The sequence below is a fragment of the Takifugu flavidus genome, chromosome 5 (genome assembly GCF_003711565.1).
Source record: "Takifugu flavidus isolate HTHZ2018 chromosome 5, ASM371156v2, whole genome shotgun sequence".
In the NCBI taxonomy this organism is placed as follows: domain Eukaryota; kingdom Metazoa; phylum Chordata; class Actinopteri; order Tetraodontiformes; family Tetraodontidae; genus Takifugu; species Takifugu flavidus.
In genome coordinates this window covers 7,766,523-7,792,397 of record NC_079524.1, presented here as the reverse complement: position 1 = coordinate 7,792,397, position 25,875 = coordinate 7,766,523, and the positions used below count along the sequence as shown (strand labels likewise).

The following is a 25,875-nucleotide window of genomic DNA, read 5'->3' as shown; positions in this document are numbered from 1 at the left end:
AAAGTCGATGGTAGATCAGCTCGACCTGCTGTCCTGGCGGCCGTTTTGGACCTCGGCTCGCACGAGCGGCAACATGAATGCACGTGCTTCCGCTGCTATACTTCCTACATGCTTAAAGCAGGAAACACAAGGCTCCGGACAGACTCAGACAGATGGGAGCAAGTAGGCAGGCGAATCTCTGGATATGGTGATAAATGCATGTTATGGATAAACTATATGTTGTGATTAGATGCCCTTTATTTTTTGGTATTTTTCAAATATGTATTGATATTTCAAACATACACTGCAAATGCCCCTTCCTGAGAAGTTGATCCGGATTAAACTACTTTTTAAGCAACCTTTACCTAAGCTCTCATATATATTTATATATATAAATATATATAATTTTTGGGGGAATAACAGCTAGTTCCACTTGACTTTGAGTCCTCGCTGCATCGGTGTTCTGCTCTCATCTCGGTCCAGAGCCACTTCATCACACAGGACAGGCACTCAGTGCAGTCAACATTCACACTCTGATGGCTGTAGGTTCCTAAAAGTGACTGATGCATCTGTCGTCAGGGTTACAGGTGGAGTTAGATGATGTTTTAACTAACTGCTGTGTGGCTAATGTATTAAAGCAAACTTTAATGCAGGAGGGGTTTTTTGCAGCGTAGTCACCGCCTGTGGCTCCAGCGAGCCAGAAGTGTAAATAAACCTTCACCAAACGTTTACAGCATTAGCCACCAATGCTACATCTTCAGTCATTTCACAGATGTAATCAGAGCCTCCCCGTGAACCATCTTTCACTGTAAGAAATGAGGATGTGTAGGGAAGGTAGACTGTATGAAGTTGGGTGTCGGAGGTGAACTCTGGCCTGGAGTGATCACTATCTGAGGTCTGGTTAAAAATACAGTAGGATTCTTTTCAATTTAAAAAAATGCCACCTCAACTTCTAGTTTTATTTTAGGTCTGGAAAGTGTTTTTATCGAAAAATATCACCATCGAACCCCACAAATCTGGAAAAAGTCCAGGTATTCTCAAAATGAGGCTGACGCAGCCTTAAAGTATGGCGCTAACTCAGCACATTAATGACCCGAAGACACAGAAAACCGAACCCTGTCTGAGGATAAAATTGTGATATTTGTATACCGCCTCTGATAATCTTTCCAACCTTTTTCCTGTCTCCAAATGCATTATTTTAAAATAGTAGAGATGCACTAGCTGACTCAGCTGACATAGGTAACATTTAGATCCAAAGACATTACGATTTTAAACAAAACACACAAGATTTACCACTACAAACAGATTTTTCTGCTGCTTTCTTCTTATTCTTCTCCAAAAATGACATCACATAATCTGAAACAGTTCTAATCTGCAGTGTATGTAAAAGGTTTGTGCTATAGCCTTTGTAAGAAAAGGGTGCTAAAGTCAACAAATCCTGACAGCAGAATTAAAAAATACCTTAATTTTTTTCTTTTCTCAACACCCATCTCCCTAATAAATGTCAATAAAGACTTTTTTTGTGACCTTTTTTGTAAACTCTTAATTTGAAAATAAGCTTGAAGTAGAATCTCTGACTGAAAAATTTCCTGAAAGTCCTGAATTGCATAAAAATGTACAAAACATTAAAAACAACTCATTTAAGATCAGCATTAATTAGCAATATTTCTGCTTTTGCTTTTAAATATATAGGTATATATATAATGCACCTCTTCCTGTGGCTGTTCCTTCTTCCGTCCACGCTCCCTCCGTCATGACTGACAGGCTCTCTGACCAATCGGGTGCCGCTCTGAGGAAACCTCTGCTCCTTGTCAGCATCAGGAGCGAACAGACCATCCCTGAACCCACCATAGTGTTTTTTATTCCCTTTTCCATCACTTTCCTCCATCCATCTCCTCACTGCCGCTCAAGAACTTCCCAGCTTCCTGTTCCCACCCCAAACTGTCGATCTTAACATGTGATTGGATCCCAGATGCGTCCTGACACTAAAAGGTAACATTAGAAATTTAGATGAAGGATTGCTCCTCAAATAGGTTGGTGAAACTGGTTATTTCAGGTTGTTGTTGATTGTTGATTTTTTTTAAGACTGGATAAAATCTGAAATGACATGTTAAGACGACAGTGGGGCTCGTTCCGTCTCCTCTCCTCCCCCTTCAGTCGGACCACAGGTTCTCCATGGCCATGCTGATCTTGCACAGGATCCAGCGCCGCAGAGGGCAGTAATACTCGTAGTGGAACTGCTCGAACTCCGGCGTCTGACGGATCTCGTGCAGGAACGACACGTCGATGTCGGACTCCAGGAGCAGCAGCAGCGTTGGCACGGTGACAAGCAGGACGCCCATCACCACGGCAACGAAGCGGGCCACGCTCAGCAAGCACGTGTTCACCCTCTCGTTGGACGAGAGCAGGCGCAGGCCGCTGCTCAGGACGCCGCCCGCGTGAGCCCTGGCGGCCTGGCGGGCGCGCTCGTACGCTCGGTCTCGCTCCCGCTCGGCCTCAAGGCGCGCCTGAATCTCGGGGTCGGCGTGGAGCTCCCTCAGCATCCTGGCCGGGCTCTGGGCCGGGGAGGAGAAGAGGACATCGACGCCGCGCTGGCTGTCATCGATGGGGGTGGGCAGCATGCTGGCGCAGGGGCTGCAGCAGCCAGACACAAAACATATTCACTGTAGCAACAGGCAGAAGAGGGCGTCGCCAAGGCAACACAGCAGTTTCCAGCTCGAGTTACCATATTTTGAAACTCCACCAACCTGTAGGCCAGCTCTGAGATGGTGAGCGGGCTGCTGCCCTCGTCCTCGTCCTCCGGTTCGACTTCAGCCCGGGGTGTCTGTGGTCGCAGAGTGGCGGTTTCCATAGAAACCTGAGGAGACTGTGGCTCTTCGCTTGGCCCGGCATTATTTTTCTCCACGCCTTGCTCTGAGTCTGCAGACGGAGGTTTGAGAGGAGACAAAGGGACGGAATTCTTTATGGCAGCAGCACCTGGTGAGGATGAGACAGAAGCAGAAAGTCCAAAATTGCGTTTGCGTTAAACTGCATCTTACAGACGTGAAGATTCCCTTTGTTCTAATTAAATGAGGCAAAAATCACCATCGAGCTGAGGCTTTTCACACAAATTTGACACTTTGAAATCATTTTGAGAAGTTTCACTGTAATGTGCCATCTATTATCTTGCAGAACTAATGAACAATATCTGTTGTCTCTTAAAAAAACAAAGGTGATCTACTGGGCGCTAACTGCTACCAACCAGTTTAACCCCTGGAGCCCAGAGAGCTTTGAACCAGGAACCTTGTCACTGTGGGATCAACCACTGCACCACAGGATATCTGCTTAACAGTCGGATACAATTATGTCCTGCAGTTGGAGATGTGCGCCGCGCGATGGCGCTATTGTACGTATGAACTGCAGCGGTCGGGGACGTCATCAGCTTCTCTGTCATAAAACCACATCAGTAGCCGAAGACAACGATCGGGATCTTCATGGAACACAAAACAAAAACGTTGCTGGGAATCCAGACACGCAAAAAAAAAAATTCAAAGTCGAGGTACGTAAACCAGACAAATCAGTTGCCATGGCAACTGATTACAACTCGATTTTAAGAAGGGGGTGGGGTGAAGCGGTGCAAAACCCAAGGAACGTGAATTACAGTTACCATGGAAATGAGGGGTGTGTGGGCTAAAAAGAGGGGAGCAGGAAGAGAAAAGAAATGTATTCTGCCCTCTCCCTTGTTGGGGTCACCTGTTCCATCACTGGTGTCTCATCCTGGGTGGAACCTGGACATCGCATTGCTAACTTTCACGCTCATATTATGTCAGTTGGTTTAGACCAGTCTGTCCACCTCTGCCCTAAATGCACGTGTTCAGAACGTGGAGGGGGTACCCGGAGTACCCGGAGTACCTGGAGTACCCAGAGGGAACCCACACAGACACGGGGAGATTATGAAAACTCCAGAGCGTTCAAACCCGGGTGGTTCTTGCTGTGCTAACCACTGCAACCCATGTGCTGCCTCATCACCACAAATCTCCTCTAATTTATATAATCAAGTCTGGTGACTGCGCGACTTGTGTGTCATAATAACAAAGCTTCTTCTATTCTTGTCTCAACGTGACCTCTGGCCATCCAGAGTCCAGCTCCCGCTGCCCAACCTATTTCTTCTGACCATCTCCTAAATGTCAACCGATACTGTATCTCTACCACACACAAAAGGCTACACGCACATTCAAGTTCCTCTGCAGGCATGTCCGAAAATACACGCTTATTCAATGCAGTCGTCCTTCTTTTCTAGGTTCTTTTTGCAGCGTGGATCCTGCAGCATATGTTCTGCGTGCGGCTGGAATGATAGGTCGCATCCTAAAGCCGTTCAGTCTGTGCTGGGATGAGATGAACTCGGCTGCAGAGGGTCTGGAGTTTGTGCTGCCTTTAGCCAGGCTGTATTACCGCCTCTGTCTCGTTAGCAAGGACACGAACGCACAAGATGTCCTTTTCTGCGGAGCGCCGCTCATTAAAATATCGAGCTCTCAGATGCTCCCAAGATGAGGAGATTCGCACCACAAGGCGACAGATTCCGCTCGCAGTTGAGGAGCGGCGGGGCTTCCCCCGGTGGGGAAGCGTTGAAAGGACTTTACACATGTTCATGTTCACCTTCGATATATTTATGAGTGAGGCAGACGAGCTGTCATTCACAGGCAGACAGGCTTATTTTCTACTGAGGGATAAATAAATCTATCAAAAATACTAATAAATGAATTCAATGGTGCTTTTTTTCCTCATTGTGTCAGCTTTTATGCTGAGGAATGTGTGGTTTCTTTGTCCTGTGTTTAAGGTTTCTATTTAAGCATTAAATACAATCTATAACACACACACACACACACACGCACACACACACACACACACACTGCAGTTGGGATTTTTACCAGATGACCAAGAGCTTCCTGATGCAGTTGCCACAACAAAGCCGACAATCTAAACATGCAGATAACGTTGCTGCTGCGTCTATTTTAACGTGCACGTGGAGCGTTGTGCCACAGTAGATCTGCTGCCTGCGCCCCCGACTCTTACTCTGCTCCAACGCATTCCTCGGAACCCCCGCGTTGATTTCGGCGATGTGGCCCCCGTGTCCCACCAGCCGCACGTAGACGTCGCGGGCGGTGTGGTTGGCGATGCGCAGATGGAGGCTTCGGCGAGTCGTGATCTTCACTTGGCACCTCAGGGTCTCGGCCGCGGCCACCGAGGACGCCTGCTCATCCGTGGACACCTGTGGCAGGAACACTTCCAGGGCGCCGGCCTCTCCGTCTCCGTTCATCTCTGGAGTCGAGTCCCCTCCGAGGCCTCCGGTTGTGCCCTGACTCACACCTCCGGAGGAGCCACCTCGTTCCTCCGCCCCCGACTCCAGACCGCTCTGCATGGCGTCACCGCTGTGTCCTTGCTCCAGAATCCCCACTGTCCCGTCTGATGATGAAGCCCAAACCCCCCCCACCCTACCGATAGGGCACCCAGCTGACGCTCAGATGGCTACACACACACACACACACACACACACACTGCAGTTGGGATTTTTACCAGATGACCAAGAGCTTCCTGATGCAGTTGCCACAACAAAGCCGACAATCTAAACATGCAGATAACGTTGCTGCTGCGTCTATTTTAACGTGCACGTGGAGCGTTGTGCCACAGTAGATCTGCTGCCTGCGCCCCCGACTCTTACTCTGCTCCAACGCATTCCTCGGAACCCCCGCGTTGATTTCGGCGATGTGGCCCCCGTGTCCCACCAGCCGCACGTAGACGTCGCGGGCGGTGTGGTTGGCGATGCGCAGATGGAGGCTTCGGCGAGTCGTGATCTTCACTTGGCACCTCAGGGTCTCGGCCGCGGCCACCGAGGACGCCTGCTCATCCGTGGACACCTGTGGCAGGAACACTTCCAGGGCGCCGGCCTCTCCGTCTCCGTTCATCTCTGGAGTCGAGTCCCCTCCGAGGCCTCCGGTTGTGCCCTGACTCACACCTCCGGAGGAGCCACCTCGTTCCTCCGCCCCCGACTCCAGACCGCTCTGCATGGCGTCACCGCTGTGTCCTTGCTCCAGAATCCCCACTGTCCCGTCTGATGATGAAGCCCAAACCCCCCCCACCCTACCGATAGGGCACCCAGCTGACGCTCAGATGGCTACACACACACACACACACACACACACACGCAGTGATGGTGAGAGACAGCCACAGATACCCTCCCTCTGATGGTTGGGCCTCTTGTGAATGTCAGCCATGTTAACAAAGCGAGGGGGGGCATTAGAGGAGGATCAGGCCCAAAGCTCGGCCTCTATATATAACCTGGTGTTCTGGGCCCCAGTGGGGCCACTTAATCTAACTCTGATTACAGGAGGACCTGACCCAGGAGGGGATGGGGATCATTTTCTTTTCCTCTCTATCTTTATTTCTGACACCTTCGGTTCTGTTTTCCACCACAGAAGATCCGTCACTGCAACGGGACGAGCAGAAGATCTTACAAAGATGGTAATTTGCTTGGTCCGGGGCCCAAAGGTTCGCTGGGAGTGTGTTAGTAGGTTGTTTTAGGGTTGTAATCTTATGATCTTCAACTTTCTCGGTGCATCTTAATGGACGACACCTCAAACGTGACGACAGATTCTAAATCTTAGTAAAAGACAGAAACAGGTCGACAAACGGTCTCTGTTTCCGGTCTTTGGGCCCTGGACAGGTTTGTTTAATTCCTGGACCTGGTTTTTGTCGATCCTGGGTGTTCAGAGAGGTTGATGAGGATTTGGCCTGATAAGAAACGGGCAGGCTGGATAAACATAACAAGGTCGACCGCGTCCTTGGGTCAGCTTCTTGTTTCCCCACTAATGGAGAGATTACCACTCTGAATATAGACGGTGATCCCAGACCAGCCCCGGGACAGTTCATCCTAAAGTCCTCGCAGCGGCCTGTAAAATCCGGCTCCAGTTACTCATTACCATTTAATTTACATCCACGAAGTGTATCGCTCTGCTGAATTACATCCAAATGAGTCGGACGTGAATTCTCACACCCTCTGTGACCGTTAGCGTCCCACATGGCGTCTTTACTGGTATAATGGAAAACTGAGGCTCACGTCTGACTCCTGATTCCAGTCAGGATGCGTCTCCTTCATGTTTGCGGCTGCTGCTTGATCCAGTCGGACCACTTTGGCATATTTGAAGGACAGGTGAAGGTCAGAGCAGCACTGCTAACGGTAAAAGTGTGATCGCATTTGGTTGCCGTGGCGCCATGCTCAAGTGGCTCTGAGGTCCAGAGTGCTTTTATCATCGTTTTCCAGGCTTTCTGTTACTCCCGTCCATGGGAAGATTCACCCAATCACTGTCAGCTTCCATATTATTAGGAGAGCAACGCGAGCTCCAAGAATCTTATTTCCGAACCCGTATCTCTTCCTCAAGGGCTGCACGCGTTCCTGATTTGATGAGTTCCTCCTGCCCCACCTGAGACAGAAGCTTTACCGCTGCAGCACTTTGACTGTGAGCCAAGGATTGATTTTTTCTCCAAATGGGATGAGGAAAGATGAGAGGAGGAGGAGGAGGAGATTGGAAGGGGAAGGCCGTAAAGGCTGTCAGCAGGTCCATCGGCAGCTTCAAGAGCGATGGCCTGGCAGCGCCATTGGACAGGACATGTGTTAAGGCCCATGGAGCATCGGCGTGAGAGGGGAGAGAGGAGGGAGGAGGAGACGTAAAGGGTGAACTGACGCAGGCAATGAGGTAACAGAGGAGGAAGGACTCCTCACATGAGGAGGACACACACTTGTGCCCTGTGATGTGCAGAGAAGAGAGTAGATGGATGAAATATAAATCACAGCAGCAGTAACTCAGCAGAGCCCGACCCCGTGAGGACAGGAAGTCGACGCCGTTTCCATTTTGTTCTCCCTTCTTCTTCACCTCTGCTCCTCCCCCCTTATCGGCCTTTATTAAGCTGGATGAAGTTACTGATCTCCAAAGGGGGAGAAAACAAAAACCCATGCTAGTTTTCAACCCTCTCATGGGAGAGAAACTGATCCTAATTCAGCTGTGAGCCGCTTGTCACCAACTGAGTCAGCTGATGGACAGATTAACTTAAATATCCTCTGGCAACCGTCACCTACAGAGTGTTTAAGGCAACATTCTCCTCCAGAATATCATTCATGGGCTTTATACCACATACATGCATAAGCTTATACACACACAAACTAAACTGAATCAGACCTTCAGAGCCCAACAAATAAGTGGAAATTGAATTTTCCTCCACAATAATATGTGCTGGGCCTGTTTCCCTGCGATTACAAAGGGCTTCTTCCGCTGCAAAACACACACACACACACACACACACACACACACACACACACGGACAGTCAAACACATGGACAGACACACACAGGCATGCTGCAGAAAACCACAGAGGATCATGGGAGGAGTATTTTTAGCATGCTGTCATTGGTGTCTCCAGGGAGACAAGACTGATGGAGGGATGTGAGCATCAGCTGCTCAATTAACATGTTGTGTCTGCGGGTCGCGCATGTACATGCGCTTTTTTCCTACACAAGGGAAACACCATGTGACTTTGCAGAGGCCTTCATTTGGAAGCCATGAACGTGTGTTTGCCTGTTCAGAGGTCCTACCGTTGTCTCCAGTGGTGTCTTCACACTCGGTGGTGGAAGGCAGCGCGGGAAGCAGCGGCTCCATGTTCATGATGAGGTTCTTATGACTCAAGGAGTTAAAACTGCGGCTCTGACCAAACTGGACTCTGAAAACACACAATAAAAAAAAAAAACATCAAAGTGTTGCACCGTGCTGAAAACGGCTGAAAATTAGGAACAGTTTTCCAACTTGAGCGTACCTGCACACCTCTGGTGCCTCCCTCTGGATCTTCGAGCTGGCTTCAATCACCTCCTTGGCTACTCTCCCGCTGGCAGGACGATGCCAACAAGATAATTACAAATTCTGTCAGTTCACATTCTGCAACAGCAGCATTAATGGAACATCGTGTACGATACGGCTTATATTTGATGATAAGACCAGTGGGATGATGTCAGAGGTTGTGCTTCGTGTGTTTTGCAGTGCTAGCTCACACTGCTGGGCTTTCTGTGATGCTGCGGTACTACATTAGGTCCATCGGTACTTCTATGCAAATGTGGACAAAGCATATGCTGTAGGCTAATAAGCATGTTAAAAGAAATGCTGCTTCTATTAAAAGAATTCCTTCATCTGTGGACAGCAAAAGCTCTTTACTCTCGGCTTTTCCAATAATAGCGATATTCCCTGTTTTATAACCCCACCATATGCCAAAAACTCTTTTTTTAGCCCTTTAATCGACCTGCGCTACTCAGCTGATGAAATTTGCTCGACTGAAGTTTAATCCTGCTAAAGCAGTTTGTCTGGGAGGAGAATCACAGCTCATGTGGCTTCAGAAGCAAACTGAGACTTTAGTTTGATGTGAGGGCCAGCGCCCAGCACCCGAGGGGATGCTGAATGTGTACGCTAATGTAAGGAAAGTCAAGGCACAGCTGAATCATGCTGACGGGAAACGCTGGAAAGGACGTGCTGCAGGTGGGCGGAGCCGAGTCTAAAACACACACACCATCCTGCCTCACCTGTATCTGAACCTGCTGCCTTTGAAGAAGATGTTACTGCTACAAACTGTCTTGATCTGACTGGATTTTGCACACCTGAGGAATTAAAAACATAAAAGAGAACAAACAGGATGATTGCTTTTATGCCAAAAATACCACAGCAATACACATGAAAGATAAGTGGCAGTGGACGTCAGAGCTCCGTGTTTGGGTCAGGGTAATTTACAGTGGGAACTTCAGAGCCGAGACGATGCCAGAGTTCATCATCTAACCTGGGAAGGAGACAGCGAGGCTGCCCTGTGAGGCTGCCTCCACAAACTCATGATTTGATTAAGACGCTCTGTCGCGCGCCTGACACCCGAGATGACATCCCCTCCCTCTCTGGCCGCTCCACGCCGACACATGAGCAGCCATACTCCCACTTAATTCTGCCCCACAGCCTCTGCACACAGCTGCAGGTTGCAGTTAACGCCCCAGATGTGACGTTTAAGTGCTATAAACTGCTGCTAGCGCCTCCACCAGCCCCAGGACAGAATCACGGCTTGTCTGCATCCCCCCCCCCCAAAAAAAGCCTCTGTCTTCCCACTTGTGCCACTGCCCCCAGCGTGTTTCCACTCCTGACAATTGTCACTCAATATTTAGCGCTGAGGGCAATCAGCTGCTCCCCAGTGAAGGACAGGAGGAGGACAAGGACTGGCCGGAAATTAAAGTGCAAGTGGAAAACCTGCTTTGCATTTTAATCTTGAAAGGGACAAAATAAAATACGTATTAGAAGAATCCCAAAATAGCAGATCTGTATAAAGATCCCTTCATCATCTTCATCATCATGTTCTTACTTCTCCTCATCCACCTGTTTCACAGCTCTTTTTCTGCTTCTCCTGCTGTTTTTCTGCAGCTGCATCTCGTTGCCTCTTTGACTCCACCCTTTTCTCTTTCTTAAGCTCATCCTCCTTCCTTTTCCTCGTCTTGTGCTCTTCCCGCTGCAGCTCATCAGCTCCACCCCTGAAGAATCTTAATCTGAGTAGGTAAATAATGGTAATCGATGACGTGACCCACAGCAACAGCTTTGGGACAGGCCATGATCCTCATCAAATACGCCGATCCCTTAAAGAGCTCTGAATATGTTGTGCGTGTGTGGGCATGTTTGTGTTTGCAGACGCACTTGTAGAAGGCCTGGTTCTCCACTCCGCACTTCCAGAGGTGTTTACAGGCTGCAGGCGTCAAGGTATGAAATGTCAACACCAGTTTCTTCTGTCGGGAGAAGGACAGAGACACAGGTGGAGGGTGAGAAATGCCGTTACATGTTAATAAAGCCAACCTGAGCGTGTGATGGGGGGGGGGGGGGGTTGCGAAACACTGCTGCCAGGACAAAGAACGCTCAGCTGGCAACAGACACAGGGAAGAAAGAGTCTTAAGGACTCAAGGTGGGTGTGTTCCTGTAAATGTCCGGTCTTCGGCCCCATGATGCCAAATCAATGCTGTTCGATGAAGAGCGAGAGTGTGGGAGCCGTCAGATCGATAACGTTGTGACTCATAACAGCGTTCACCACAGTGTCGACCTGTTAATGTGCAGCATCGGCTGTGCTGTGATTTACTGTGTCCCGGTCCAGCCCGTAGGCAGCAATGCTCCACAGCTCCCACATCACTGGTATTACACCGTAATTACACTGTTATTACTCCGGCATGTGGCTGTGATTAACACGCATTGGCAGCTGCGGCCATGTGTGCATTTGTGAAAATACCCAAACGCCACCTTTGAGAGGATTACAACATTGTTTCATCCCACTTTGACCGACATGCAGAAGGCGACAGTGAGAAACTCCCCAGTGGTGCAAAACAGCAGCACTCCTGAAAACACACTCTGGCTGCACCTGACGTGCTGGAAGAACGAGAGCCGTTACAGCCAACACCCCCCCGATACTCCACATCACCCTCGAATTGGTTTTAAGGTTCACGGATGGGTAAATACTGGGTTACTTTCAAAAAAAAAAAAAAAAAAACACACAGCAGATTTTTTATGTCTTACATGATGTGCACTTATTTTATTTTTTTTGAGGGGGGGTTATGGGAGCACATTTAAGTGACTGAATTTGAAAAATAAAACAGGGGAAAGAGCGCCATCAGCTCAAAGTGGGACTCAAATCCATGTGTTGAAGGTGAACTAACAGAGGTGAGGACAGAGAATCATGCAGCGATTCCGTCACACGATGGAAACACGAGCAGCATGTCAACACAGGCTAAATGCTAATAACAAACAAACAAACAAACAAACAAACAAACAAACATACACATACATTTACTTCAATGTGCAGAGGCTGACTCAAATGAATCATGTACATGAGCAAAAAAATCAATTTAACCAAAAGAAAAACCGACGTGGGAAGGAAAAAAAATGGTTGACAAAGAAAAGATGTGAAATGCTTCTGCCAATAACATTAAAAGGAGGGGGGGGGTCATATTTAAGTGGTTTAATGCCACTATTTTCACTTATATTTACTCACCAGTGATGTCTATGTGTACACACACCCACACACACACAGAGGAGAGACAGAAACACAGAGATAAAACTGCAGCTTCTGCCAGCAGGGATGTGAAAGAAAGACAAATGAGCAGGCGGAGGGATGGCTGAGAGGAAATGACTGAGACGGCCAGAGAGAGTAGTCAGGTGACTCCTTAACTGATGGGCAAATAAGAAAACAAGTAAACAAAGCAAAACAGCTGGACTGTTTTCGCAAAATGGAGGCATCTACAGAGTACAGATGATGGGTCCCAAATACATGAAAGGTCTCGTTTAACATCTAATATTAAATAAAATGGATTTATGTGTGTGTATGTGTGTGTCACAATATCACACAAGCCCGGTTTCTTAGACTGTGTAAGAGTACTAGTAGAAAGAAAGAACAGGAGGGATGTACAGGAAGTGGAGTTATAGGCCATAAAGCAGCCATGTTTAATCTCCCATGTTAGAGGTTCGAGCAGTTCATCCCCGCGATGACGTCACCACGATGGAGAAACCGCTTTTACAAAAACTCACAAACGCGCCGCGCTCACCTCCTTCTGAATCCCAATGACGTAAAAGGTTTTCCCTTCGAACTTCAGCTTGCTCACGTCAGTCCTGCAACAGAGCGCCAGTGTTCCATCAACGCCAGAGTTCATCCAGACCAGACCGGTTTCAACCAACACGGGCGATTATCTTCGATTATTTACCTTTAAAGATGTCTAACGACGCCTCAACTTAATTCCGCCGTGTGAAAGTAATTAAACATGATGACAGAGATGGAATAACGCACTGTTCATGATATAGCCCAGATAGAAATGAGGGAACTGTTTGCCTCGTCTTCGCAGATGAAACTTTTATGCTACCGTGTTGGTTTCAAATATAAAAGGCTCATTTTTTACCATTTGAGGAGATGGATCCTCTTGTTCCCTTGGAAGACCACAAACCCCTTGGCAGTAAATCCGAGGAAGGCCGTGGAGCCAGTGAAGTCCTGCACACAAGTACCATGATAATTGATTAAATTACAAGGGGACCAACAGCATGGAGGCATCTGGGTGATGAATCGCCACGGTAACAGCATTTTCATTTGTCTGCCCATCTCCTTACTCGAGCACTTTACCCTGATGGGTGTAAATAATGACATTATACAAGGATAAAATTCTGGACCTGAAGGTCCCGATCAGTAAGGTTCTGACCTTCCTCTGGCTAATGTCACTCACACTGAGCCTCTCAATCGCAACAGCTGCACTCGCAACAACCGGCTATACCTGAAATCGCCCGTTCGTAACCCAGGCGATGATGCGCGAACATACTTAACTGTCTCTAAAACTAGTAGATCCTGTCAGAAAGATATCAAGACATTCTTTTTCTGTAAATGCTGAAGGCAAAGCTCTGTTAGCAAAAGCAAAAGTTGCTGCAACGATGCCGTTACCTTGCAGGGGTGAGGGTCCACTCCATAGGTCTCGAGGCTGTGGGCCCTCTGGAGCATATTAAGCTCTGCTAGTGCCGAACACTGACCCCTGTGAGACGGGAGGGGAGATATTTATATCAGCATAAACACACCGGTGAGAGAAGCTGCAGGTGCCTTGCAGACACGCCACCCACAGGAGCCCATCGTCGTGAGCCACCTCAGGTCTCCAGTGTCTGATAATCTGCCTGCTGCTAATCCTGCCGGTTGGACCTCTGGGGCAAACAGGGGGATTTCAGTGTTCTGCCTGTCTGTGCTGGGGGAAATGAAGGATTTGTCTTTGATGCTCTATAATCCCTGTAAGTGTGACAGTTATAGACCCAGAACGTAATTCACGGGCCCCCAAAGCGAACACGGGGGACGTCGCCGGATGGGACGTGATCCAGTGTTGCAGGTTACATGTCGGCGTTTTAATAAACCTCTCCGAAGATCTGCCCATTAAATGAGTGTGGCGTCGACAGTGAGGTGCCCTTCATTTCAGAACAAACGGAAAAGCGGCGGAGCACCGTCTCCGCCCGTCACCTGGATCAAACAGAGGCGTCTGTTTCACCTGAGCTCGTTCTTGTGGATCTCGATGATCTTGCGCTCCAGTTTGAGGGACTGTTTTGGAAACAGCTTGAAGTCTCTGATGTAGTCTGGCGGGTGCTCCTCTGGGTCGTAGTCCCCGAGTTCAGCTGAAGACAGACGCCAGATCAGTGACAATGTGCTCCAAAATGGTGGCAAAGATGTGAACGAGTGGAAGCAACAGAATACGTCAGTTGGTCAACAGGGTTCAAAACTACAGCAGGATTTAAGGAAAAGCACCTGTGTCTGAAGACAAAAGGACTGCATCGTAACGCCATTCATTCACACATCCCTCCATCCATCCATCCCTCCATCCATCCAAGCATCCATGCATCCATCCATCTATCCAAGCATCATCCATCCATTTATGCATCCAACCATCTATCCATCCATCCATCCATCCATCCATCCATCCATCCATCCATGCATCCATCTATCCATCTTCCAAGCATCATCCATCCATTTATGCATCCATCCATCTATCTAACCATCCATCTATCTATCTAACCATCCATCCATCCATCCATCCATCCATGCATCCATCTATCCAAGCATCCATGCATCCCTCCATCCATCTTCCAAGCATCATCCATGCATCCATGCATCCATCTATCTAACCATCCATCCATCGATGCATCCATCCATCCATCCATCCATAGCTGTGCAGTTGAGCCCACCCTGAACGATGCAGGCCCCCAGGTAGGCAGCTTCAGCAAAGGGACACAGAAGACGACCGTGGTAGATATCCCTCTTCAGCTGGAGGTATAGAAGATACCTGCTTACACACACACACACACACACACACACACACACACACACGATAGGTTTTATTTACAGTGTGTCTCATGGTGATTAATAGTCAGTGGAAAAAGGCAATCTCTCCATCTCTCCTTCCCATCTCTTCCCTTCTGTCCCACCCATCTGTGTCTGTACCTGGTCAGCTCCTCCTTGATTTTCATTGGCTCGCTGGGGTAGAACTTGACCCGGAAGCACATGGTGTAGGGCTGCTGGGCCACTGAAGGTGAGAGGAATATATGTGAGGAAGGAGCAGAGAGGACAGGTGGAGTTAGAAGCAGAATGCTGAGATTCCTGGTGATTAAACCGTCTTTACACTTCTGACAGTTGTGACCCCACAAGAGACAGAAAAAGGCTGGAACCAGGCCCATTTGATGCTAATTAAAGGAAATTTTTCAATCTGGGTGTCGTGGAACCACATATAAGTGTGTCCTCGGTAGTCAAAGTCATGGTCAATACACTGACGGGTAGAGAGTACCCCCCCCCCCCCCCCACTCTGCCTTTAATGGTGAGATCGTCCCCTGGGCGCCTTGACGGCTCATATTACCACAGGAGAGGCAGCTTTTATACTGACACTAATAGGAGAGAGGCACCTCTAAAAACTATTCAAAAAGATATTTTCAAGGAAAGATTTGGCAAAACACGTAGACAGTGACGTACGTGGAGCTGAGACGAGACGCGCAAACCAGAAAACTGATCTGAGAGTAAATCCTGCCAGAGGGAGACATGATGTGTCAGTGTCACTCTGCTCAAGACCCGTCCTCCATCCCTGCCTCGCCTCTCTCCCTCCTTCCAGAGTTCACTGTTCATCTGTCATCATCGTCCCTCCCCCATCACACGGGCTCATATTTCTCCTTAATCACCCCTCCCTGCTCGTTCCCTCCTCGATTGTGTCACTAAGAGCTGCTGAAGAGCAATAATGCAAACGTGTCGTCGGGCGTGTGATGGATGAGAACCTTTCACAGAAAAAAAAAAAACACACCGGGATTTAATTTCACCTCCAGTAAATGTCATCGCAGTCATTTCTCATTTTACAGATGATGAGGATTTCCATTTTAATGTAACATTTGCTTATTTTGTTCTTCTGCCACTGCTCCTTATTTTTGGATGTCTCATTCTCCTGGCACTTTGGAACTTTCTTTTTTTCTTTTTTTTTTAGAAGTTCCGCGCTTGTCACTTTGTCTTAATCGACTCTCTGTTTAGGCCCCTGCGGGGTTCCTGTGGTCTCTGCCCTTGTTTGTCTCTGGTAGTGCATAAATGTTTGTTTGTATTTTCCATGCTATGGGCTAGATGTTAAAGCTTACACATCCTTAATTTATTTAGCAGAATAATGTTGGACACGTTAAAGTTAAAATAATAATTTAATAAAGTTTAAAAATAAACCAATGGAGATGATCCTTACACACGAAAACATGGATTCACAGTCAGAGGGGGCTCGTGAGTGCTCGCATATGTAGCAACCATTCAGGGCTGGGAAAGGCTGTGAGTTTATTGTGTAAGTAAACTCACAGTAGAAGCTATGGGATGTGCAATAAATCTGAAGTTTTAATCTTTGACAGTTCTTCTTCATGCTGAAGTCAGGGCGGCGTCGACCACTAGGGGGCGTTAACTCGGTTAAATAATGTGAGTCGATAGTGAAAACTTCAACCTCACACGCAGCTCTGGGAAAAACCAATACAGCCTTGCCAGAGAACAAATGAACATACTTGCATGCATGCCATATACAGATACAGGCAAAGGCATATTCAGCATCACAAAAAAGGCAAAACACAAACCAAAAAACGACAGAGAGCGCAGGGGCGACTCTTACATTTCATTTGTCGAGCCACAGGCTTGTTGGGCTCCAGCCAGTGCTGAGAGTGAAGAATATAGAGGAAAATGTTGTTAAAAACAGCAGATATCTAAACACTGACATCACAAATCCAAAATCTCTCTTAAAGTTCCAATGCACAACAAAATAAAACGATAATACGGAAATAGACCACAAAACAACAGATTAGTCACGCTATGTGAATTTGGCCTTAAAATATATCAGTGTGGGTGTTAAATGGAGCAGCAGTTACCCTCTGTTTCTCCGGATCCACATAACGGATGCCAAAGTAGTCTTTCTCCAGTAGGTTGTAGTGGTTACACACGTGGTCCAACAGGAACTGTCCTTTGGTGTCTCTCTGTAAACACAAGAAACACACCAACACTGAAGTCCACATGCTGACTGGATGTTGAGACCAGGCTACAGCCCATAACGTCATGTGTTTCTCCTGCAGCATCTTTTAAACCATCTGTGCACCAGAGATGGGAAAAAACTCTCATTAATGAGATTTTTATGATGCAGGAACATGTTTTGCATGTCTGTAAACCTCATTAATTTAACATTTTCATCTTAAATTCACAAACGCTCCGTGTTTGCTTCCAAAGTCAACATTTTGATTACAAAGAATAAAATATTACTGCCGTGATTTTCTTTTCTTTTTTTTACACAAACTGCATTGACTTTTGGAATAAAATGTCCTGCTTGCAAATCTTTATAAAAAGAATTTTAATGTTGCAGATGGCATAATTATTTATTATTTATCAATGGCAGATAAACAACATTCAGGAGAGCTCATAGAAATTTGAGAGAAAAAAAAGTTACATTCATAAACATTTTGGAAAACAGCTTCATGGAGAAATGGGTTCATCCAGAACTTGTGAAAATCAACGGTGGCGTTTAGCTGTGAGCTCTTCTCTCCTCTGGTTGTTGGGGTAACAGCCGCAGGTCACCAAACCTTGACTAATCTGTTTAGAATTGCAAAACCCCCTTTGCTCAGCGCGTTCTCGCTCTGTTGGGCTAAGGTAAAAAGAGACTTTTCTTTTGTTTTTACATCCCCCCCCCCAAAAAAAAAACAAATAAAAAATCACCACCATGTATCTAGATTTACAAATCAGTGACCAAATCTGATCAAATCTGATTGGACAGGATCAGATGCTCTGATGAGTTCTGCTGGAACTGGACTGGCTCACCTGGCAGCAATAAACACAGCAACCACACACACACTCACTCACAAACTCACACACAGACAACACTCTCTCTGTGAAATGTCAGTGTGTGTGTGTGTGTGTGTGTGTGTGTGATGACTAAATCACAAGGGCAAACAGTTTTCTGCTAAATTAATCATTTGTGCTTAACTGAGCACAGAATTCACCTCCATCAGCAGGTCATAGAGCAGTTTTAACACACACACACACACGCGCACACACACACACACACACAGGGTCAAAGTTGTTTCTTTAGTTAATTATAAGTCATGTTACTCGTTAACTGTAGCACCTCCAGGATAACTGGGCACATCTTTTAGGATAATTAAACACATTCATCAGCGTCAGTCATCCTGCATTCTGCCACCTAAACTGAACTAGTTCAGACTTTCAGAGCAGAAATTCTCAGAGAACGTGACGCAGGACACAAATGAGGATCACTCACTACTGGGAAGCTAGCAGCAAGAATCCTGCTGGGAGTTCGACATTATGATCCAGATACTGCGGTACAGCACTGAGGTGGGAAAACACGAAGCTGGCAGTCAAAATAAATGGAGAAGGATGAAACCAGGGCAAGCTGAGAATGAGGTTTTTTTTTTTTTCCTTCAGTTCTGCATATAATAATCTCGACCAATAGTTGGGTAGAACGCGCTCAGCCTTTGCCTCCCTTAATTTATCGCTGTGTTGGAACATCCAAGAGAACAGGGATTCGTGGCTCATTCACACTGAATACGGAGAGTGACTGAAGCTGCAGTTAGGCGGTCACGGGGGAAGGACAGCGTAGCCCGAGCAGGTCATTTTTCACTGCGGCGTCCTCAACCCTGGGACAGCCGGGACGCCCTCTCACATACCAATCTTCAGGAAGCTTGTCGGAACAGAGACGCTGCACCGATAATTCCAGGTGCTTCCTCACCTCGTGTTGATCCACCACAACAGACCTTGGTCGTGTCTTGACTCAGGCTTCCCCCATAACCTTGTGTGTCCTGACATCAGATGAGTCAGTTGTGAAGTGCGTTTGACGCAAGTGTGAATTCCTCTGTTTGGTCAGAACTGTAATCATTTACAGGAAACCTTCTCAATAAACGCACCGCTGAGTCACAAGCAATCTGTTCCGTGTGGCAACGGCGTCCAGGGAACAGCCAAGAGGAGGGATACATCATTCCTACAAACACGAGTGTGTCAAGGCAAAACTGGATGAGAGCGAAACATGCATGAGGGTTGTTGTTGCTCTGCGCTGGACTGCGCACGAGACCAGTGTCACGGCAGCTTTACGCTGCATCCGGATGGCGTTTCAGCAAAGCCAAACACTGTTGTAACGCAGGAAACACTTCAGCGCCATGAAAAATGAATACGAGCTAAAGAATGCGCGGGAGCTCACGCACGGGCTGTCCACACAAATGAACTACAAAGAAGACATTATCACATCAATAATTAATGCCCGTTCCCAACTGGTTCGGCCTGTTTTACCGGTCTTCAGTGGCCACCTCACGCAGCAAGAGCGCCATCTTTTTGAGCTGGTTAGTCACTATTTTGCTGGCTGGATCGGTCTTGGTCGTGGTGAACACACAGCAGTCTGTTGTGCTAGCCAGACGCCAGCATCAACAGCCAGGCATCAGGCGCTCCGATTATTAGAGTTTAGGCATCATTTGTTGTTGCTGTGTCACATCTGTGTCCTACTACTCAATGCTTGTGGGAAACCCAGCTTTAGGTACCGTGGATGTCCCCTAAGACCTTTCTAACAGCAGCAATTAGTGTCTGCTGAAGCATAACATCCTGATTGGCTGACTCAGCATTATTGCGACATGTGTCGAAGCTGTAAATCAGGTGTGTGCCAGCGGGTGTAGCTGCGCTTGCCTCCATGCGTGCCTGCCTGCCTGGAACCGATGTGTTAGAGTGTCTGTGCGCGTCCGTTTCTCTTGTGTGTGGACGTGTGGTTTAGCTGCAGCCGCGCTGTTTCATCTGAGCAGCACACTGATGGAGGAGCGATAACAGGGCCCGGGTGGAAGAGATGACCACAGCTGTAGACCGTTTCAGGGCAGATCATCAAATATCACCCTTAGTCTGTCTGAGCAGACACTTGTGGGCAGAAGAGGAGGCGCCAAGAAAGAAGCGATGGAGTGATGCGGAGTGAAGAACAGCCAAACCGCGAGGCTAATCAGTTGGAAAGAAAAAGGCTGATAAACTGGACACAGCAGACAGGCAGTGATGGGGAGTTGGGGGGGGTGAAGAGTCTATGTCACGTCCAACAAGGGCTGGATACATATTTTATACATCCAAAGGCTTGACATTAAAAATTAACCCTGTCATCCTGTCGCTACATGATCTCACCTAATGAAGGCAAAGTGCACTCCTCTCTGGCTGGCCTGAACACACGCACACAGACACACGCATGCATGCACACAGACACACACACACACACACACACACACACACACTGTAAATAGAGTGTAGAACACATTTAGTTTCGTAAAGTGCAAAGTGCACTTGAATTGTACGCTTCGATGTTTCCCTCCATGTTTTTTTCTCGATAAAGTGACCTCTTAAACCAACCGAGACAAATAAATGGGAAAAATAGAAAACCATCAACCTACTAAATATAACAATACTTAAAATCAATTATTCATCCCCACAGCGTAAATCGTTAAGTGTAGTGAAGTGAAGTGAAGTTTGGAACCTCAATAAAATATAGTGCCACTTCTCCGGTAGCACCATTCATGCTAAGTGTAAATGCTAAAGCTTATCAGACATGAAAGTATAAAAGTACAACTATGTTATTACATTAAACCCACTGGTCGGATTAAGGCGAAACAATTATATGTTGAACTGGGAAGGCCTTTGTGATCCAACATTACTTGAAAATGAGCCAAGGAGACTCATGTTCAGAGGCTAGCACCCTGGATGTCCCAGCCCGCTATGGCACGCCATGTTGTTTAATTAATATGCATCCCAGCTCAATTATGACCGCTCCTTATCGACCAGCACGATTCATTTCACAGCACCCTGAACCTAATTAGCTCATCTGAAACGCTGTAATGGGAGACAGCATTACATTTCTCCAAACGTTTATCTGCACTAAGTGACAGAAACACATAGTATAGGACTTTAAAGCTGACAATATCCTTTATTGGCAAGCAAATCTATTGAAACACAAATATGCCACTCTGGTTCATGGGTTTCCTCCGATATCACAGCAGTTTGTCCTGGTGGAAATGAAGAGTCCAGTTTTAGGTTTCAAGTTGATCAATCAGCTTATTTATCTGCCAATGACTTTAACATGTAAAGAGGCTTTTTGTAGGGGTTTCCAGTCATTAAGAACACGGCTAAGGCTGAATTTCTGAGGGGTCCTTGCCGCCAGCCATGCCTCCCACACCGTTTATCAGCCAAAGCCACCTTTGTCTTGTGCCTGAATGAGGAAATTAAAGTCGTCAGCGTAAAGGCCCAGTGGGGTAAATCAGGGTGGCACCTACACAGATCTGGATTTCTATCGATCTCGTAAGCCGCATCAGAGAAGATGAGGTTGAACCGCTGACCCTTGCTGGCCGTGTCTTTCCGTTAGCAAGCAAACGAAAGTCAATGAAGAGTAATTTTGCTTTGTGTGTTAGAAAATTCCAGCTCGCTTCCTTCTTCTTTGGGAGGTGAATCAGAGAGAGGGCTGCCCTGGGTTGATGCATTAGCACATTAGCCGATACTGGTATTATCTTCACATATTCCAATACTATAATTGGAATTAGCTGCTTATTGACATTACATGACACCGCTGTGAGCATCACTCATGTGACCTTGATGTAGGTGACACGTTATCATCACAGGCAGCTGGCGCGCACACACGAAGGATGATTTAAAATGTGCGGTGTGCAGCCGTGCCTCAGCTAATCAGCTCAGAAACAGAGCTGTAAAATATCTCCGTGAGCAACGGCGATGATGATGGCGCGCAGATGAGGCGGCCGCACTGACGCAACTGTCTAATGTTTCTCACAAAGAGGTTTTGATTTGCTTGGACAGCGTTTATGTTCCTGCCTGTGTGTCAGTAAAAGTTCATACAAACTGCAGCCATAATGGCATTAAACACGCTGCATTCTGGGATTTTATTGCATCAGCTGTGTGTGTGTGTGTGTGTGTGTGTGTGTGTGTGTGTGTGTGTGTGTGTGTGTGTGGCCTCTCCCAGCAGCTATGAAAGAAATATGATATGAAATATGACCTGACAGCCTCTCTAACTGAAGCTGGGAGCAATACGCCAAATCAAAGTAATGCATTATAAAAATAAAACTGCTGGATTTGCCTTTATAGACCGACAATGTGCCATCTTAAATGCACTCAACGTGATGAGCTCAAGGTACGGGGCGACCATATTGGTTATCTAATGCTGATATCAGTGACCTTTGACCTCCCCTCGTCCTTCGACAGCTACACCTCACATTCCAAATACTATTTTTCTTAACTCCCAGTGTTTTTTTTCTTTTAAACCCTCGCAGCTCTTGAAACAGGACCAAACATTTCATCCTATTCCTCTTATCATCCATCTCGACTCTCCTTTGATGTCTCCCGGCCCGCCCTCTCTTCCCGCCTCTCCTCTCTTCTCCTTCTTCTCCGTTGTGGGCGCAAGTCAGAAAGAGGGGATTATGTCTCTTTAGTCATTTTTGGATGAGCATCAAAGAGGCGCCGGCGAGGGAGATAAGAATAGAAAAAGGGATGCTATTTATAAGCACATCTGAAGAAACGTGCACATGAGTTCACAGCAGCTTACGCTCATCAGTCCATCCACACCAGGAACTCTCTCCCCCATCATTTCTTTTGCCTCCACCTCTCCTGCCTTGTTTAAATCTGTCTGCTCCTGTGTGTATTATTTCATAAGCCTGCATTATAGTCACATCAAACGTGAGCAGTCGTGCCTCATCACCATCTCTCACTTCCACGGACCCATCCTTCATCCTCTCGGACTTGAGCCCGGTCCGGTGGTGTAAAGTCGCCACGCGTGCGGTCGATGTGACGCCGGAATATCTGAACCATGGAGAACAAGTGGATGCATTGGAGGAAAATGTCAGCTCACAAAGTCTTTAAATAGAATACAGATGGTCCCCACAGGAATAGAAATAGACGCTCCTTTAGGATGGATTTCCAGGTTCCGGTCGCTGCAGAGATGGTTGTCAGATGTGATGAATGAATGTCTGCGAATTGTGTGCGCACAGACACACACACACACACACACACACGCACACGCACACACACAGACACACACACACACGCACACACACACGCACACACACACACGCACACACACACGCACACACACACACACACAGACACACACACACACTGATGGTGTACACTACATCTCTGACAGCTGACTGATGTTTGCCTCATGAAGAACAGTGATCTCCCTTAATTATACATGATGTGTCACAGAGAAGGAGGAAGAAGATACGAATGAGGGAGGTAAAAATAGAGTGATAAAGAGCGGACGGAGTGAGAACGGGGGAAGGAGGAGCAAGAGAGTGGACAGAAGAGAGGAGAAAGAGGGGGCATGGGGAGAAGGAGGGATGGAGGGAGCTGTGAGGAGGAGGAGGAGGTCTCTGGATGTGTCTCTCCTACAGCAGGTCAGACGTAACATTTACCACTGAACACGGGAGCAGCAGGCTGAATGTGGTCAACCCTGCGGGCTACACACACACAACACACACACACACACACACACACACACACACACACCACTGGCCTGAGTCTCAGTAAACCTCATAAAACAGCCTGTCATCATGACTTCGTGGCTCTGAACCTGATAAAAGCATCACGTTCATATGAAAGTATTTATATTTAACATAATAAACAAGTTCAACCACACTCCTGGACATCTTCATAAGCAGGACAGACAAAGGCTCCGGAATGTCTTTTACCCATGATCCTCTGCTTTTGTCCCATCAGCCTCACTTGAGATTCTAGTTTTTTACTGCACAACGGTAAGAACCACATTCAACACATCAAAGTGTTCCGCTTCGGGACAAAAGCCGCACAGGCCGAAACTAAGAGAGTGATGGAGAAGAGAGGAGCATAAACAGTTAAAGTAAGAAATGGAAGTCTCTGGAAGATGGAAAGAGGAGAAGTACTGTTGACATGAGGAGCGCAGGATGTCATGAAATATGTAGGAAGAAGCAGCTCAGCACCGGAACACAAAACCATTAAAGAAAGCCCTGGAAAATCAGTCAGCTAGAAATATAAATGTCCATTTCCTTATAGTGCGCACGCACACACACACACACACACACACACATACCCATCTTGGGCTTGACAAGCCCCGAATGTACTCAGATGGGAACACAGAGTTTAACACACTTTGGCGCTCTCAAAGAGGCAGACTGCAGGACACGAACACATCACACAAAGAAGCAGAACAAACCTCCCTCCTCCTTCTGCCGTTTCTGTAAATCATTGATTTGGCAGCAGGTAAAACAGCAGCGAGACGGTTAGTTCGACACGCTGCGAGCGTTCTCGGGCTCGGGCCACGAGGCTGAGGCGGCAGAACTCCTCTAAAGATTCTGATCTCACTTCCACTGTGATGCAGCAAATTCTGATATCATAATATAATATTTGTAGAGCGTAGTGTTGCATTATCCTATAGAATCCATCAGAGTCTGGCAGTGTCTGGGTCAGCGAGAGTCAGAACTTTTTTGTTCTTTGTTGGGGATCCTGACTGTGAGTCAGTGATAAACCTCAAATCTTACAGAACTTCAGTACTTAATTCTTTGAATCAGCTTTAAAGTTACTGTCTGAATAATTTAGTCCTCTTACATGATCAGACCTATGCTGGGGTTTTTCTGCCTGCGGTGTTCTAAATTCTGTTTGTGTGTTTTAATCAGACATAAAAGTGCATACATCAGAGTCTTCTGTATTTAGATATGCATGCTTATGTGCTTTATTCAGTTCGCTGCTCAGTTGGATAGATCATTTCCTCGTGTACAATATACATCAGTCTATTTCTTCTCTTTTCTGAACAAAATCTAATAAAAACACTATTCTAAATCGTGTTTGGTGGAGTCAGATAATGAGGATGCAGCTAAATGACCCTCCTGCTTCAGTGGAAATATCAGACTCAATTGATTTTATTGATTAGGGCAGCCAATTATCCTCTGTGCATCAGCCCCTTCACCATCATCCTCTGGATCATCACCACACCCTTGGAGCTCTGGCTTTTTAACCCAAGTCCAGCCTAACTTCTTTCCATGCAGGTCACACCTCGCTTGCGTAGTTCACATGACACATTACATGGATGGAAACAACAATCTGTCAGCAGCTGCAGAGAAACGGCGCGATGCGTTCAGCTGGCATTCAGCGAGAGTGCTTTTAATCAGAATTAACTGGGATTATTTGTTAACCCACCAGAAACGTGTCTGCTGCATCCACGTGATTGTTTGCGCTCAAGACCCGCGTCTGTGTTTCTCTACCTGAATGCTGCAGGAGATCTCGGAGTCGTCCAGTAACCGGATCGTGCAGAGGACCTCCTGGTCCAGGGAGCGATTGCTGGGGCTGCGGAACCGGAGCATTTTCATCCTCGTGTTAATTCGGTTTCAGCTCCTCGCGTCAGCGGATGCACAGCCAGAGCAGAAACACGCAGGATCCGTGCATAGGCGCACGCACGCACATGTATGCGTCTTTCTTTTGGGTCTCTTTTTTTAGGGGGGGAATGAATGGATGGAGACGTGAAAGGATGGGTAGGAGAATGGATGGATGCAACAGAGCTGGAGGAGGGAGAGACTCCAGACGCCTCCTGCCTGTCCACTGGTCTCCCTACAGGAGGGAGGTGCGTTTTCACCCCACCCCCCGTTTTAGCCGTTTTTACACTATTCGGAATATTTTAAAAAAACAACATTGAAATAAAATATAAAATAATAATGTTTTATTTTATAACTTTAATTGACGATATGCATATAAAGTGATACCAATAATAACAACATAACTTTGTTCAAAGATGTTTCCGTTCAATGCACATGTTTA

The 25,875-nt window shown here is 47.0% G+C and overlaps 1 protein-coding gene and 1 long non-coding RNA gene across 5 annotated transcripts; one reads left to right on the top strand and one right to left on the bottom strand.

Annotated features, from left to right (window-relative positions):
• Positions 1-653: 653 nt before the first annotated feature.
• Positions 654-25,707, bottom strand: frmd3 (FERM domain containing 3). Of its 4 annotated transcripts, none has more exons than XM_057032754.1 (15): positions 25,326-25,707; positions 16,941-17,045; positions 16,688-16,730; positions 15,016-15,097; positions 14,760-14,860; positions 14,069-14,192; positions 13,483-13,570; positions 12,953-13,041; positions 12,605-12,668; positions 10,716-10,804; positions 9,575-9,649; positions 8,821-8,889; positions 8,603-8,727; positions 2,727-2,898; positions 654-2,613 (listed from the first exon to the last, which is right to left on the bottom strand). In XM_057032754.1, exons 1-15 carry the CDS (start codon positions 25,428-25,430, stop codon positions 2,133-2,135), a joined length of 1,812 nt encoding a protein of 603 aa, XP_056888734.1. In that variant the 5' UTR covers positions 25,431-25,707; the 3' UTR covers positions 654-2,132. The 4 variants fall into 4 exon arrangements, with proteins under 4 accessions (XP_056888734.1, XP_056888732.1, XP_056888733.1 ...); XM_057032752.1 differs by having other exon boundaries at positions 2,727-2,955; positions 25,326-25,704; XM_057032753.1 differs by having other exon boundaries at positions 2,727-2,955; positions 14,760-14,857; positions 25,326-25,703.
• On the top strand, positions 2,823-4,715 carry LOC130525708 (uncharacterized). Its single transcript, XR_008950550.1, has 2 exons — positions 2,823-2,958; positions 3,191-4,715. It is a non-coding gene; the product is annotated as an uncharacterized LOC130525708 (long non-coding RNA).
• Positions 25,708-25,875: the final 168 nt, after the last annotated feature.